This window comes from Cervus elaphus, chromosome 26, assembly GCF_910594005.1.
Source record: "Cervus elaphus chromosome 26, mCerEla1.1, whole genome shotgun sequence".
NCBI lineage: Eukaryota > Metazoa > Chordata > Mammalia > Artiodactyla > Cervidae > Cervus > Cervus elaphus.
The window spans coordinates 41,369,562-41,387,205 of NC_057840.1; the positions used below are offsets into that span (position 1 = coordinate 41,369,562).

General features: G+C 44.7%; 2 protein-coding genes across 5 annotated transcripts in view; one reads left to right on the forward strand and one right to left on the reverse strand.

Moving 5' to 3' along the window:
* SYTL3 (synaptotagmin like 3) overlaps positions 1–17,644 on the forward strand; it is a 91,267-nt gene that overhangs the window by 15,101 nt on the left and 58,522 nt on the right. For all 4 annotated transcript variants that reach the window (XM_043888065.1, XM_043888064.1, XM_043888061.1 and 1 more), the window contains exon 4: positions 15,387–15,451. In XM_043888065.1, coding sequence (XP_043744000.1) covers positions 15,387–15,451 — 65 coding nt within the window. The remainder of the gene's footprint in view (positions 1–15,386; positions 15,452–17,644) is intronic.
* On the reverse strand, positions 13,404–14,631 carry LOC122684089 (60S ribosomal protein L21-like). The gene is made up of 2 exons (XM_043887961.1): positions 14,572–14,631; positions 13,404–14,039 (listed from the first exon to the last, which is right to left on the reverse strand). The coding sequence occupies exons 1-2, from the start codon at positions 14,629–14,631 to the stop codon at positions 13,506–13,508; spliced, it is 594 nt and encodes a 197-aa protein (XP_043743896.1). The 3' UTR covers positions 13,404–13,505.

Consider the following 17,644-nt stretch of genomic DNA (forward strand, 5'->3'; position numbering starts at 1 on the left):
TGCTTAACATGGAGCTGCCTTTCTAGGCATGGAAATTCTTGTAACTCAAAAGCACATTTTGCCAAATGAAAAAAGTTTTTTAGTTTACAAAAGTTTGTAATGGCCGAGGATCATCTAACCTAGGAGTTAAGATTCCTATCAGTTTCTTAACTAGTTAGTTTTGTTAGTTTTTTTAGAGCTTAATTTATCTCTTTGAGGAAAAGTGGAGTGAATTGTAATACAAGGAATATTAGAGTGTCCTGTGGAGGTTTATTAAGGCCTTTTGAAGGAAGAAAGTTGACCTGTATTGCTGCTCCACTAAAGAAGCTGTTATGGTTTCCATTAGTGATAGGCTGAATCTATATTTACTCTAATCTTTTGATGTTGTGATATTTTAAAATATTTTAAACACGGAATTGGTATTTTTGAAATACACTTCTTGAAAATGATGAAGAACACGTATGGCTTGATCTCATACTGTTTGAAGCAAGAATGGGCTGGTCATCGATTCCTGGAAAACCCAGGGAGTGTTTCTGCTTGTTGTGGGGGAGTGTGCACAAGGACATCACAAAACTCATGAGAAGCAGAAATGTTTGTCTGGTGTGAATCTAGGAGAATAATCTGAGACTGAGATTTGAAAACAACTTCTACATGTTGCTTAGGTGCATACGTGCCTAGGGAGACTGTGTGAGGCGATTACAGAGTGAGGGCACACCAGTGGGATTTTTCTCGCCCCCTAAATCAAGAGGATTGTGTTTATAAGCAGCCTGATATTAATCTCCTTAAACTCCCCCTTGCTTTGTGAGGCTTAATGTATTCCAGTCACTCATTCAAAGGCAGGTTGTTCAACCAGATTGCCTTGCTCCTAAGCACCCCTCTCTGACACAGCATGTCATGTCACAGACACGTGGTCAGAGTCACCTCCAAACACATCAAGTTTCCTCAGTCTGTCAAAGCCAGCGCCCTTCTGGCTTTTCTTAGCTTGAGAGGGAAACAGAAAGAATTCCTGTGAGCCAGCCCTGGCTGCACTTGTGCTTACGCAGGTCCTGGGCTCTTGAGAGAGGAGGGAAGGTCCTAAGACCCTCTTCAGTTAACCATATGTACTGGGTTGATAAACACTGATGATAAACACTGTGTCCCAAGATAGTAATTCTTCAGTACTTCTTTTAGTGGTTAAAGTGAGTAAAGCGAAGTTGCTCAGTCGTGTCCGACTCTTTGCAACCCCATGGATTGTAGCTTACCAGGCTCCTCCGTCCATGGGATTTTCCAGGCAAGAGTACTGGAGTGAGTTACCATTTCCTTCGCCAGAGGATCTTCCCAACCCAGGGATCGAACCCGGGTCTCCTGCATTGTAGGCAGACGCTTTATCATCTGAGCCACCAGGGAAGTCTCAAAATGAAAGTCGCTCAGTCCGACTCTTTGCGACCCCATGGACTATACAGTCATGGAATTCTCCATGCCAGAATACTGGAGTGGGTAGCCTTTCCCTTCTCCAGGGAATCTTCCCAATGCAGGGATCGAACCCAGGTCTCCCGCATTGCGGGCAGATTCTTTACCAGCTGAGCCATAAGGGAAGCCCCTTTAGTAGTTAACTGGAAACTAAAAATCAAAACAGGAGGACAGGGGCTGAGACAACCTCCCAGGAAGGGGGCCCTGTTGAAATCTCCGCCCTGGAGAGCCCCATGCCCCAGGGCATTGTAACTGAACCCTTCTAAGCTCATGAAGTGCGATTTCTAAAACCCCAGCTTCCTGGTGTTGAAATAAGGATGTTTTTCAAAATACAGAGATAATTGCATTGCTCTGGAGAGAACTGACCCAGGAAATTGTAGGGCTAGAGAGCTAAGTAATTTACAACAACCCCTCCCCCCTTCATTTACTTCCTTTCTTCGAAGCTCTCTACCCTCTCTAGTTTTGTCCACTCTGGGCTGCCGTCCACTCTTGGGGGATCAAACCAAAGAAAAGGATGGTGAAGTGTGAGAGTCTTTTGACAGTTTTAACTGGGACCTGGACAGGTTTTCGACCCCAGTCATTTTCCTCTCCCTGCTTCTTCTTCAGCCTGAGACTCATCCCTAAAGAAGTGGATTTGTTGTGGGAACCAGAGGAAAACATAGGTTTTAAAAGCAAGCAAAAGGAAAGTCTAGGGGAGCAGTTTTAAAGAAAGCAAAACCAGCGTTCAGACTGCTGCAGTCAGTGCAAAGGCCTGTGGGCAGCGCTGGCCTTGGGCTTGGGCTGAGGGTCCAGGAGAAAACTGAGGATTCTCCCTGCTGGGCAGGTTTTCTGCTGAGGACCCTTGGGGGCTCAGGGGAGGGAGAGGGGAGGGAGGACTAAGCTAGCTCAAGGTGACTTCCCAGAGCACCCAGGTGGGAGCATTTCTGGAAGATGGTCAGGATTAGAGAGGGAAATGAACACAGTCAGGGACAAGGAATACCGTGGGGATGAGTGCTGTCACCACTTGGGCACCTCTGCCGGGCATGTCTTGACACCATATGCTTTGTTTAAATCTTCAAACAGTCTTACATGGCAGTTACTACTATTATCCCAGTTTTATGGGTGAAGAAGCAGAGGCTTAGAGACCCAAGGGAGCCCAAGACCACATAGTAAGACTAGAACCAGTCTCCTGAGTGCCAGCACTTCTTCTTTTTTTTTTTAATCACTGAATGATCCAAAATTATCTTTAATGGTAAAAACTGAAGATATATAAGAAAACAATCAAGTAGAATATCATACCAGTGACAGACTTTATTTTCTTGGGCTCCAAAATCACTGCAGAAGGTGACTGCAGCCATGAAATTAAGACACTTGCTCCTTGAAAGGAAAGCTATGACCAACCTAGACAGCGTTTTAAAAAGTAGAGACATCACTTTGTTGACAAAGTTATGTCTAGTCAAAGCTATGGTTTTTCCAGTGGTCATGTATGGATGTCAGAGTTGGACCATAAAGAAGGCTGAGCGCCAAAGAATTGATGCTTTTGAACTGTGCTGTTGGAGAAGACTCTTGAGAGTCTCTTGGACTGCAAGGAGATCAAACCTAAAGGAGTCCATCCTAAAGGAGATCAGTTCTGGGTGTTCATTGGAAGGACTGATGCTGAAGCTGAAACTCCAATACTTTGGCCATCTGATGCAAAGAGGTGACTCATTTGAAAAGATCCTGATGCTGGGAAAGATTGAAGGCAGGAGGAGAAGGGGATGACAGAGGATGAGATGGTTGGATGGCATCACCAACTCAATGGACATGAGTTTGGGTAAACTCTGGGAGTTGGTGATGGACAGGGAGGCCTGGCCTGCTGCGGTTCATGGGGTCACAAAGAGTTGGACACGACTGAGTGACTAAACTGAACTGAACTGAACTGACAGAAGCTATGTTCCTGCATTTCACATGAAGAAGTATATAGACAAGCTAAATAAACTGAGTAAAATATTTCATGTAGCTGTACATTTACACAATTTCCAGAGGTTAGGCACTAAGTATAATTTCACAGAAAAAGAGCCATTTGTCCTTTAAAATACGGGTTTTCTTTTTTACTTCTGAACTGGAATCGGCAGCTGTTTTAGTTCTTACCACAGCGCTTGTCTGTTTCACACAGGGTAGGTGTACTTCGTTCTGTGCGAATGGATAATGATAATTACATGAAGGATCATAATATGCTCTTTCAATTCAGTTCAGTTGCTCAGTCGTGTCTGACTCTTTGTGACCCCATGGACTGCAGCATGCTAGGCTTCCCTGTCCATCACCAACTCCAGGAGCTTACTCAAACTCATGTCCATTGAGTCCGTGATGTCATCCAACCATCTCATCCTCTGTTGTCCCCTTCTCCTCCCGCCTTCAATCTTTCCCAGTATCAGGGGCTTTTCAAATGAGTTAGTTCTTCGCATCAGGTGGCCAAAGTATTGGAGTTTCAGCTTCAGCATCAGTCCTTCCGATGAATATTTAGGATTGATTTCCTTTAGGATTGACTGGTTTGATCTCCTCACAGTCCAAGGGACTCTCAAGAGTCTTCTCCAACACCACAGTTCAAAAGCATCAATTCTCCAGCACTCAGCTTTCTGTATAGTCCAACTCTCATATCCATGGATGCTTAGTCGCTTCAGCCGTGTCCGACTCTTTGCCGCCCCATGGACTGTAGCCCGCCAGGCTTCTCTGTCCCTGGGATTCTCCAGGCAAGAATACTGGAGTGGGTTGCCGTTTCCTTCTCCACACATCTATACATGACTACTGGAAAAACCATAGCTTTGACTGCTGCTGCTGCTGCTGCTAAGTCACTTCAGTCGTGTCCGACTCTGTGCGACCCCATAGATGGCAGCCCATCAGGCCCCCGCCCCTGTCCCTGGGGTTCTCCAGGCAAGAACACTGGAGTGGGTTGCCATTTCCTTCTCCAATGCATAAAAGTGAAAGTGAAATTGCTCAGTCGTGTCTGACTCTTAGTGACCCCATGGACTGCAGCCTACCAGGCTCCTCCATCCATGGGATTTTCCAGGCAAGAGTACTGGAGTGGGGTGCCATTGCCTTCTCTGATAGCTTTGACTAGACGGACTTTTGTTGGCAAAGTAATGTCTCTGCTTTTTAATATGCTGTCTAGGTTGGTCATAGCTTTTCTTCCAAGGAGCAAGTATCTTTTAATTTCATGGCTGCAGTCACCATCTGCAGTGATTTGGGAGCCCAAAAACATAAAGTCTCTCACTGTTTCTATTGTTTCCCCATCTATTTGCCATGAAGTGATGGGATCAGTTGCCATGATCTTAGTTTTCTGAATATTGAGTTTTAAGCCAACTTTTTCACTCTCCTCTTTCACTTTCATCAAGAGGCTCTTTAGTTCTTCTTCACGTTCTTCCATAAGGGTGGTGTCATCTGCATATCTGAGGTTATTGATATTTCTTCTGGCAATCTTAATTCCAGCTTGTGGTTCATCCAGTCTAGCATTCTGCATGATGTACTCTGCACAGAAGTTAAATAAGCAGGGTGACAATATATAGCCTTAGCGTACTTCTTTCCCAATTTGGAACCAGTCTGTTGTTCCATGTTTGGTTCTAACTGTTGCTTCTTGACCTGCATACAGATTTCTCAGGAAGCAGGTCAGATGGTCTGGTGTTCCCATCTCTTTCAGAATTTTCCACAGTTTGTTGTGATCCACACAGTCAAAGGCTTTGATGTAGTCAATAAAGCAGGATGATGTTTTTCTGGAACTCTCTTGCTTTCCCAATGATCCAACGGATGTTGGCAATTTGATCTCTGGTTCCTCTGCCTTTCTAAATCCAGCTTGAACATTTGGAAGTTCATGGTTCATGTATTGCTGAAGCCTGGCTTGGAGAATTTTGAGCACTACTTTACTAGCGTGTGAGATGAGTGTAATTGTGCAATAGTTTGAACATTCTTTGACATTGCCTTTCTTTGGAATTGGAATGAAAACTGACCTTTTCCAGTTCTGTGGCCACTGCTGAGATTTCTAAATTTCCTGGCATATTGAGTGCAGCACTTTCACAGCATCATCTTTTAGTATTTGAAATAGTTCAACTGGAATTCCATCACCTCCACTAGCTTTGTTCATAGCGATGCTTCCTAAGGCCCACTTGACTTCACATTCCAGGATGTCTGCCTCTAGGTGAGTGATCACACCATCGTGGTTATCTGGGTCATGAAGATCTTTTTTGTATAATTCTTCTGTGTATTCTTGCCACCACTTCTTAATATCTTCTGCTTCTGTTAGGTACATACCATTTCTGTCCTTTTTTGTCCTATATTCTTTGAATGAAAAGTTCCCTTGGTATCTCTAATTTTCTTGAAGAGATCTGTAGTCTTTCCCATTCTATTATTTTCCTCTATTTCTTTGCACTGATCACTGAGGAAGGCTTTTAAATCTCTCCTTGCCATTCTTTGGAACTCTGCCTTCAAATGGGTATATCTTTCCTTTTCTCCTTTGCCTTTAGCTTCTCTTATTGTCTCAGCTATTTGTAAGGCCTCCTCAGACAGCCATTTTGCCTTTTTGCATTTCTTTTTCTTACATATGCTTTTTATCCATTGGCCAAATGAGGGTACAAATGACTTAATAGTCTTTGAAGCCTTCTGTTATTACCAAACATACAGTAAAAAAGTGGAAATTTGTGGGGGTACTTTTTGAAAAAGTTTGTTTTTGAATAGTTTATTTTGTGCTTACTAAAGGGATATTTACACAGTAGTTTGAGTATCGTTCCTTTTGTTGAAGTTGACATTTCGCCTATGGTCAGTCATGGCAGATCCTGCTTCAAAGAACCTTTTTGAGATGAGTAAGCTTCCTGTATCCTTAGGTTCAGACTTGAAGTTGTCCCTCACTCATTTCCGCTGAACCTTTCGCCCGACAGGAAGGTCAGTGCCAGGAGGCCATTTTCCCGGGCTGGCCCTCGATGTGCTGGTGAAGTCCTGCCTTGGTTAGAGCTCTGGGCTGAAATGTAGCCGAGAGTTATGGACACTGGGGGTGGAGGGCTACCAGACAGGCTTGTAGGCCCTTTCCAGTCATGTTTTCATAGGGATTTCCACAATAACAGACCCACATCCATAGATCAGACCAAGAGTGCGTTCCAGTGCCAAAGAGACATCATGGGTAGATTTTTCTAATTTTAAGTGATTCTAATCCTGCACTGTTTCATGAATGCATATCCTGATTTCCCAATTTGGAGTTTCTTTGTTTTTGTTTATTTTCAGTCAATTAAAGTGTCTCTTCAAAGATTTTTCCTTCCTTGGCTGATTCATGTCGATGTATGGCAAAAACCACTACAATATTGTAAAGTAATTAGCCTCCAACTAATAAAAATAAATGGGAAAAAAAAAAAAGATTTTTCTTCTCAGAAGAGCATGTGGGTGATGGGTATTTTAAGCCATTGCCTATCTGAGGATGCCTTCAATAGCCTTTCCTCACAAGTAAGGACTTCACTGGGTTTTATTCATTTTTTAAACTTTTTGTTTTCGGGTGTAGCTGATTAACAATGTGATAGCTGTTTCAGATGAAGAACCAAGAGACTCAGTCATACATTCAGATCTATCCACTCTCCAGCAGACTCCCCTCCCATCCAGGCTGCCAGACCACCCCGACCAGAGTTCTACGTGCTGTTCGTTTGGTCCTTGTCTGCATCTGTTTTCAACAGAGCAGTAGGACTTCACTGGGTTTTAAAATCTCAGGTCCCAGCTTTCCATCTTTAAGTTCATTTAATGTGTTATCATTGTCCTTTGGAATCTACTGTGACAGACACACTGCAGACTAGCTCTATTTTTCTTTATTGATCATCTGGATTTTAGGTAGTAGGAGCATATTGGTTTTTTTCCGTATCCTTGTCATTGAAGGCAGTTTCTAATATCGTCCTGGGTCTGAGTCTCTCCACACTGATTTTCATGGAATAAGGAGAATTCCCCAGAGCTGGCTGTGCTTTGGATCTGCTTGTTGTTGTTGTTTTTTAATTATTTTTAATTGTGAAGAAATACACATAAAATGTATCATCATAGCTATAGCTAAGTGTACAGTTTAATGGCATTTGAAACTGTGGGTAATCATTAGTCAAACCCACTTCATCAGCCTTTACTCATCAAGGTCGTCCAGGAGACTTACATACCCGCCATTACCTTTTTAAAAAATTTCATTTATTGTTGCTGCTCTGGGTCTTGGTTGCTGCACACGGACTTTCTCTAGCTGGGGTGAGCAGGGGTCTACTCCTCATTGTGGTGCATGGGCTTCTCATTGCGGTGGCTTCTCTTGTTGTGGAGCACAGGCTCTAGGGTACGCGGGCTTCAGTGGCTGTGGCGCAGGGGCTTAGGTTCTCTGTGGCATGTGGGATTTTCCCAGACCAGGGATCGAATCCCGTGTTCCCCGCATTGGCAGATGGATTCTTATCCCCTGTGCCACCAGGGAAGCCCTCGGTTATTTCTTAAATTTCAATTAATTATGGCTGTGCTGCGGCTTCCTTGTTGCGTGCTGGCTTTCTCTGGTTGCAACACACCCTCCATTCTTGTCCTAAACGGTGAGATGTTCGCCAAGAGAGTTGTTTTCCAGGAACTGGGAGTCAGCGGCCTATAGTTTGAGCTTAATTGGCTGAAATTGGATAGGCCCACCCACCCTCCAACTGCGCTTGCGTAAGAGACCTCTCCGTGACCTTTTGAGGTCAGAGGGCGAAAACTCCACCTCCAGATCGTGGTGAGCACCTCCATCTTGCCAGGAGCAGAGGCCTGGAGCCTAGTTACGCCTGCGCACAATGGCCATGGCCCACCTTTTTCCAATCACCCTTCCCCACACTCTGCACGCCCACTTTGCCACTCCCTGCCGTTTTAGCCTTCATTGCATCAGTACTACGAACCCCTTGTGTCTGGGAGGTGGATCTGAGGCCTGCTCTTTCTCTGCGCTTTGCTGCAAATTTGAGTGTCTCAGCTTACTGCACGTCGGGGAAGCCCAACCTGGTAATAACCTGTGTGTTGTTGTACAACTTCCAGGCTTTTTCATCTTGCACAACTGAAACTCTGTTCCATTCAACAGCTCCCTTTCTTCCCTCCCTCCCCTGCCCCAGCCCCTCTGCCTGCATCCTTCTTTCTGACTCTCTGACTCCCCTGGGCCCCTCCCACAGGTGGAATCATACAGTATTTGTCTCTCTGGGTCTGGCTCATTTCACTAAGCACACGGTTTTCAAGGTTCATACATGTTGTAGCACGCTGCAGAATTCATTCCTTCCTTCTTAAGGCTGCCCTCACATTCTTGAGTGTGTATGAATCACGTTTTGTTTGTCCGTTCATCTGCTGATGATGCTTGGGTTGCTTCTACCCTTTGGCTGTTGTGAATTGTGGGTGTGCAAACATCTCTTTGAGACCCTGCTTTCAATTCTTTCAGGTGTATTCCCAGAAATGGGACTGCTGAGTCACATGGTATTTCTGTGTTTAATTTTTTGAGACCCACCATACAGTTTCCAACAGCTGAGCTGTTTCACATTCCCACCAACAGTGCACAAGGATTCCAGTTTCTTCACTTGTTGTCTTCTGAGTTTTTTTTTTTTTTAATGATAGTTACTAATGGGGGTGAGGTGGGGGTTTGCTTGTGTTTTGACTCTGTAACATTTTCTTCAGTCAGGTCTGATTATTCTTTAATGCCATTTGCCCTGGCTTATTCGGGAATAACTTAGGTTGGCCTTGTAGTCTCTCTTCCATTTGTACTCCTTATCCTTCAACATTTACTGTTTTTTTTCTTTCGTGTTCTGGGAAGGCATCCTTACTGAGTCAGCATCATTGATTCCACTTTCCAGATTCTCAATTCTGCTCTTTCCTGTTGGTAAAACAGCTTGTTCTGCGTTTGCATTGTTGTTTCCTAAATGTTCCTTGATTCTAGTGTGTTGTCTCTTGTTGGCTTTTCCTTAAGTCTTTCTGTTTCTTTTTCATAGAAAAGAAGGAAAGAAAAAAAAAGAAAAGAAGGAAAGAGGGTGTTAGACTCTCTGTCATGTCCAACTATTTGCGACCCACAGACTGTAGCCCGCCAGGCTCCTCTGTCCATGGAAATCTCCAGGCAAGAGTATTGGAGTGGGTTGCCCTTCCCTTCTCCAGGGGATCATCCCAACCCAAGTATTGAACCCAGATCTCCTGCATTGCAGGCAGATTCTTTACTGTCTGAGCCACCAGTGAAGCCCCCTTTTTCACAAGAGGTGGGTCTTAAATGCCTTTGAAGATGACTGCTTTCTGAAACTTCCTTGGTTGCCGCAGTGATGCACCTGAGTAGCCGTTCCTGGTCTGTAGGACTCTCTCTCCTGCCCGGGGCCTTTTGTCAGAGGCTCTGCGTTGTCTTCGGACCACCAGGTTGAGGGTTTACCAGCAGAGCCCTTGCTCCTTGTCTTTATGGAGTGCTGGTGGAGCCAGTTCTTAGATCTGTAGGGAAGACAGGGTGGTCCACAGTGTTCAGCCTGCTTTCTGTTTTCAAGGCTTTAAGGAGTGCAGCACTGTCCAGCTACAGGAGAATTATTTCATTGACTAATTTTCTGATAAACCAGGGACAGCAAACTCATGGCCAGCTGGCAGCAAAGAGCCCACGGCTTTCTTTTGTTGTCCTGCTGTGTCTAATAGTTACTATTTTAATGCCTTAAAGCAGGGCATGGGTCCTCCAGCTCACCATAGCGCCTACCCTGCCCTCTTGTCTCATCTCTCACCCACTCTCTTCGTCTAGTTTCTGCTTGGTGCCTGACTGTGACCCCTGCCCCTACACATTCAGAAAACATGACAAACGTCAGACCTGGGTGCCACTGGGGCTCCACCCATGTCGGTCCCACCTTATCCCTTCAGTTCTCAGGATGCTCCCTGCAGGGGTGGAGATGTTCATTTATTCATCTGTCCACACGTTTATTCACTGGCCCCACCTAAGTTGTGTTTGGGGCTGTGGATACAGCGCTGAATTTAACACAGAGGGGACCTGCCTCCTCTCAGCGGTCAAGTAGAGTTATTCCTGTTTTGCAGGAAGCGATGGTAGCCATTTGATTAAAATCTCTCCTTTATCTTATCTTGAGTCTGACTTCTCTCCTAGTTACCTAGGATTTAATCACAACATCAGTCTTTTTTTCCTGTAAGAACGTTGAAATCAGATCAACTGAGCTGGTTGGTAGAAAGAAAAAAAAAAAAAAAACACCTCATTATTTTGCTTTGTAACTAAAACTGCCTTAGATATAAGATTATTTGAAGTAGGAAAACATTTTTTTTTCAACTGTATGGGTGCATAAGACCATTTTAGCTGGGAATTATCAAGTGGTTAGTACAAAGAAATTAAGTTGATGCTTGGTTTACATTATTTGGCGTCTTCGTTTAGAGTTTTTGTAGCTTGTCTGTCCGATAAGACACCAAAACTTTCTTGAAGCTTCCTTGCCATCAGGGTGCTGGTTAGAGAGCAGGTCTGCCTGGGAGGGGTGTGTCTTAAGGCATTGGAAGAATCCTGGCATGCAGACAAATTTTCTACCTCTTGTTCGCCGAATGGTGGAAATACCTTTAGCAATTTCTGGGGACATCATGCTGACTTCTCCTGGACTATAAAGTGTGGATGTGACAGCTTACCGACCTGCAGGTGCCAGTAATTTGAATGCAAAGTAAAGATGCAGTCATGCAGGCCTGTTTGGCTCACTGCTTGCTGATAGTGATAAGGTCAAACTACCTTTCCATTAGGGTCCTCTGCTCATCGCATCATTGAACATTTGCATGCTAAAATTTGCAAAGTGCTTTTCAGCAGTTTTCTCTTTTGCTAATGAAATGGCAGCATTAGTGGAGTTCACGGCTATGAAAATGGATGCTGGAACCTCCAGAAGTTTATTAAGAGCGGTAGCACGTGCTTGGTGTTTATAATTACAGTGATCCCCCTGCAGAGTGAGTGGAAAGTCAGACACGGAACTCAGGTCTCTGACTCTAGACTTTTTGTTCCCTCCACCACCCCTGGATTTTGCTCTCTGAGATGTATTTATCAATTGGCTGAAAGAGTTTTAAAGAAGCAAGTTGCGATTCTACCAGAGAAATTTAAAACTGTTAATCTCTTGCTGGGCTCTGAAAATGTTCCAAGAAGTTTTCATAGCCAAATTCTGATTGAGTCATTGGGGGAGAAATTCCTTTGGTTCCTGTGAGTCAGGCTACGCTGAGCTGGCCTTAATGAAGACAGAGACATAGCAAGATTTGCTCACCTCTGTCTTAGTAAGACCCATAAATGGTCCTCCTTATAAAGCCTGGGATTTGTGTGGACAGGAAGCCATTATGAAAGCTACCAGGGAATAATTGTTCACGAAACAGCTGATTCTGCAGAAAGTGTTTGTAGAGATAGGGCTGCAGTCTAGTTCTCAAAGGAAATAGACTCAAATGCAAGAAGCGCTTGTTGTTGTACGGTTTAGGACTGTGGTACTTCTATCCTTCCGTTCTTGAGTCACAGATAAGCCCAAGAGACCTGTGGGCTTGTGTCCAAATCTGTCCCTGCCAAGGAAGCGCGTGCTTGAATTTCACAACTAATCCATTGGGATCCTGTAAGAGGATTAGTTGGTTGCATCCGATGCCTAGCACTAGAAGATACTAACATTTTACTTTATCTGCTTCTTGTATAGGTTCTGAAACCACGGCTAGAGGAAGACTTTTTAATAAAACGCTGTAAAATGTAATAAAATGAAAATGTTTATTCGGCATTTTCACCTTTTGCTCCTCAGTCCCCTCAGCTGTTCTTCCTTTTTTCGTGATTGTGTATCTATAGGTGTGTTTACTCCTCAGTGACAGCTTGTGTCTGGCTGGCTCAGCTGCCTATAGAGTCATGGACTGAGTTGCTGCAGAAATCTTAGCTCTGATTTCTTGTCTGGTCTGAGCCCTTGCCCCACCCGCAGCACCTGTCTCATATATAAATGTTTTTGGTCACAGGTAACAGGCTGGAGAATTTGAGAGAGTTAGATGGGTTGGAAGTGTCATGACCCCCAGGAAAGCAAATCAGGTTCAGCTCGGTCGTGTCCGACTCTTTGCGACCTCATGGACTGCAGCACGCCAGGCCTCCCTGTCCGTCACCAACTCCCAGAGTTTACTCAAACTCATGTCCACTGAGTCGGTGATGCCAACTCCCAGAGCTTGCTCAAACTCTTGTCCACTGAGTCGGTGATGCCATCTAGCCATCTCATCCTCTGTCGTCCCCTTCTCCTCCCGCCTTCAATCCCTCCCAGCATCAGGGTCTTTTCCAGTGAGTCAGTTCTTCGCTTCAGGTGGCCAAAGTATTGGAGTTTCAGCTTCAGCATCAGTCCTTCCAATGAATATTCAGGACTGATTTCCTTTAGGATGGACTGGTTGGATCTCTTTGCAGCCCAAAGGACTCTCAAGAGTCTTCTCCAACACCACAGTTCAAAGCATCAATTCTTCGGCGCTCAGCTTTCTTTATAGTACAACTCTCACGACAAGTCAGGAAGTGAAGTTTATTCATCAGAGGGAGGCCTGTTTGTTTCCATATTTGATTTTTCTCTCCTGCTGTCCTCATCCTAATGCTTAGACTTTGTCCTGCCTATAAGGATGGAGGAAGAAATAGAGAATTGAATTCACCACCCCGCTTATCCCTCGGAACTTTCCCTGTGTTTTGACCCTCTGCTTGTCTTAAGTACCAGAGGGGAAACTTCTGTGGAGTTGCTATGTTCTCCTTCACGTGTTTTGTGTCGATTTAGTAGATTAGATACCTGGATTTCTGATTTATGGGTGAAAACGTTTCCCCTTCTCTCTTGAGATATGTCACAGTTGCATGTTTCATACGTTTTTGGCTCTGAATGATAGCGACTGATTATCAAAATTCCGTTGCCAAAATTCATACATGCTCTGTGTACATTTTCCTTATTCTAGTCACTCAACATTGGGAGTAATCATTTGCATCTTTTTTTTTTTAATATCTGTCAATTTATTAAAAAATGGAGCATACTGAACAACAAACTATCTTACATCTTTAAGGAAGAAAAAACACTAAATCTGAAAAGACATCACCCACTGAATTTGGACACAACACCTCTACTCAATTAAGAGAAACATTTGTACAGTCCAGGTCTTTATTTTTACACCCTTCAGGCCATGAATTCATAGGGAATGGGTTCCAACAGTTCAGGTTCCTTCCCACTGGTCCTCACAAAGTGTGCTTCTCTGGGTGGAGCAGGCTGGCGCTTCAGCTGAACCCAAGTCCCTTTCTCTTTGGCTTCCTTCTTTTTCTGATCATTTTCCTTCACACGTTTTAGGAAGCTATCTCGGCTCTTAGAGTGCTTAATATGCTCGATACACACATTAATTCTCTTGGCAAGAATCTTGCCCTTAACTTGTTTGTTTACAATGATGCCAACAGCATGCTGGGTAACATTGTAGACTCTCTCAGTTTTGCCATGGTAACATTTGTGGGGCATTTCTTTTTGAACAGTACCCATTCCCTTGATATCTACAATATCACCCTTCTTGTAGATTTGCATGTATGTGGCCAAAGGAACAACTCCATGTTTTCTAAAAGGCCTAGAGAACATGTAGCGGGTGCCCCTCTCTTTCCCTTTGTGTTGGTCATTTTGGCGAATTACTGGAAGATGGCGGTTCCGGCCGAAAAAAAGGTCATTTGCCTCTTAATCAGAGAATATAATAGTTGCTAACAAGAAGGGGAGGAAGTTGGTTGATGTCTTCTAACAACTACTAAAGTTCCACAGAGAAAGATAGGATACTTTAAAAATGTAGATTGGCATATATTTGTGAACTGACTGCATTTATAAGCATTAATTTAAAACAATTCATTTGAGTTCATCTATAGCCTGAAAGAACCTAATGGAGAATGTATTTCAGAAAGTATACTTTGTAGAAGAGAATTTAACATATGTTGAAGTTTTAATTTTTCTTAAACTTGCATAACCTAGGAATTGATACTTCTTTTTATAGCAGATGATTTTAGTGGTGTCAATAATTTATAGTGTCTGTATGTTTAACTTCTTATATCCTGAAAGGCTATTGGCAATTCTGCCTTTCTGAGGCTCTATGAAGTAGTTTTGAGGCTCTATGAGGGTAGTTTTTTCAGAAGTTTGGAAATTGGAAGCTATTAAGAGCTAACATGCTCTGGGAGCTAACATGCTTTAGGACTTCAGTTTTGAGTAGTGGCCATACAAGGTTCCCGCACTGCTCTGCCTGTGTGTAGGACAGGAGGGGATGTAGGGATGTAGACATGCCCAGGGAGCTGCCATCAGACTGGCTGCCCAGCGAGAGGTCACTTCCGCTGCCTCTCAAGTGGTCCCCGGATCCCCAGTGAAGCCCTTTGATCCCATGTCCCAGACATCACGTCCTCCCAGGAACCTTCTCAGGTGAATCCACCCTGCTGGCTCTTGGTAAATGTTGTGGTTAACTCAAACTAACTTCACTGTAACCCAGGGATGATCTCGCTTAGCTGAATAGACAACATTGAATTTCTCTGATTATCCTTCATGCCATTGTTCCCCACCATAAGTGTGATAAACTGGTCATTTTGATGGCGATTTTGTTTCTCCCTATATATTCATTGTGTATGTGTTAAACACATATGTTAATATGTAGGTATTATGTGGACTTATAGGGTAAAAGTTACCCAAGTAGAAACTCCAGCTTTGTAGCTCATTTCAATCTTATCTTTTTATTTATTTTACTTATTTTTATTTTTACTGATGTATAATTGATTGTTTCAGGTGTATAGTAAAGTGATTTAGTTTGATATATAATATTCCTTTTCAGAATAGGAATATAATATTCCTTTTTGTAGCTTTGCTGCTTTCCAGTCAAATCACTTAACCTCTATGGGAAATCTGTATAGTTAGGGATCTGGGCCAGAAATTTGAACTCTGAGCTCTTTTGCTAGACTAATATTTTGATATTATCTCCCTAGTTGGTATGAGCCAAATACAGCACCACCCACATCGCTCTCTGAGGCTTCCTTTCTGCTTGTTTTTCAGAAATGTGAAAATAAAAACTGGAGACTGGTTCTTCGAGGAACGAGCCAAGAAATTTCCAACTGAAGGTAAATGCTCTTAAAATGTTTGCTAAAGTGAAATGTATTCCCAGTTTAAAAATATTGGGTGGTAAGACTTTTGAATGTGCGAAACTTAACAAGGTGTGGTATGGGCATCTATCTGGTTGGTCCTCCCGTTCCTTTGGTCTGAACGTTCCTGTCTTTGGCCCTCAGCTCATGTGGTCCACCACCTTTGCTTGTGGGGCTTCCCTCTGTACCCACACTTAACCCAGCTCTAACCCCACTAGAACCTGCCTGTTCTCCGTGAAGTTCCCCTGACCTCTGTCCTGGAAGTGATGTCTCCTTTCTCCCAACCACGGGCTTGTGCATCTCTTCCATAACTGTTAAAAGTGCCCTGTATTATATCATCATTGATGCCCTTCTTTCTCTCCATCAGCAGACACTCTGCCTTTAAAATCCTGTTAGCTCCTTACGGTCCCAAACCTTGTTCATGATAATTGATCAAAATGATGGAATGAGTCACTGAAGACCACGGTGAGAGAATTGTGTTAGAATTTAGCAGATTCTGGTGACTCTGAAGTGAGCACGTGTGATTATCTGAGAAGAGTGTGTGTTTGGCCTCTGCACCGCAGATGTCTGAAAAAGCTCTAGCCCAGTTGGTAGAATGGTGTCATTAGTAGCTGGGCGTCAGGGCTGCGGAGAGAACAGGTCATGCTTTGGTTACAGAAGTGTCACGTGAGAGGATGTGGGCTGGGCAGATGAGAGGATAACTTATCAGGCAGAGGCGCACTCACACGTGGTCAGAGTAGAGCGGCGGCCGCTTGCCCTGTGCACCCCCCCAGTCTGGGCGTGGAGGCGATGATCTCGGGTGGCCCCAGCCTGTGGTGGCTTGGATCTGGTTTTCAGTTCCTGGCCAGAGACTGAACTTAGGCTGCAGAGGCAAGAGCCTCGAATCCCCGCCGCTAGAGCCCCAGGGACCAGGGGCCGGTGACAAGGCTCTGGCCCATCAGCTGTGTAGAAATGTACTTCCATAGAGAGAGAGAAAGCAGCGAAACAAGTAAAGTGTCTGTTAGGAGGGAAAAGGCTACGTGTGGATACACACACAAGTGGACTCCGAGCTGTGCCCTTGTGGTGGTTTGAATCCCTTGAAAGACTGAAGGCGGGAGGAGAAGGGGGCGACAGAGGATGAGCTGGCTGGATGGCATCACTGACTCCATGCACGTGCGTTTGAGCAAGCTCTGGGAAGTAGGGAAAGACAGGGAAGCCCGCCGTGCTGCAGTCCCTGGGGTCACAGAGTCAGACACGACTGAACAACAGCGACGTGTGGAGCATTTCTCCCGGGTTTCCTCTGGCCAGTCGTCCTGCTTGCCTGGTCCTGAGTCAGTTTTTGGTGTATCTCAGGGTCCTCCCGTGAGTGCACACATCTCTTAGCCAAGATGGATTCTAGCGAGGAGGCCTCTGGGTAGTTGACCTGACTTACCACGAGGTGACACCCTCGCCCTTTTTGACCTCCAAGGAGCCTCTCTGCACATGTGTAGTCAGGAAGGCGGTCTGGACTCCGAGAATGAGGAGCATGTGATCTTTTATCTCCTGTCTGGGCAGCAGGACTCAGTTCTCCTCTCGCTCCTCGTCTTGGGAGAGTCTGTCCACACGAGACAAGCTCTGGCAGTTCGGCCAGGGGCCCATTGGTCTCCTGTCTCAGTGACGGGGTGTTGCCCTCCTCTCTGATGCGTGACCGTGGTCTGTGCACATAGGGAACCTGGGCTGACCTGGAGGGGGTGGGGTGGCTGCAAACATTGTGTGTGGTGGGGGGAGACATGGTCACAGTCTGAGGTGTTCAGCATTAGCTAAAGTGACTCGTTGGAAAAGACCCCGATGCTGGGAGGGACTGGGGGCAGGAGGAGAAGGGGACGACAGAGGATGAGATGGCTGGATGGCATCACCGACTTGATGGGCATGAGTTTGAGTAAACTCTGGGAGTTGGTGATGGACAGGGAGGCCTGGCGTGCTGCGATTCATGGGGTCTCAAAGAGTCGGACATGACTGAGCAACTGAACTGAACTGAAAGTGCATGCATGTTGACACATAAAGGGAGTCATTCGTCTAGAGTGTTGATGCTCTGCTTTTATTTTAATAAAAGCACCTTGAACTGAGGTTTAGTTGGCAGTAAATTCTCCCTGGATTACATTCCTGACTCTGCTTATTGAAGAAAAAGTGACATTTCTGCCGAATTTGTTAGAA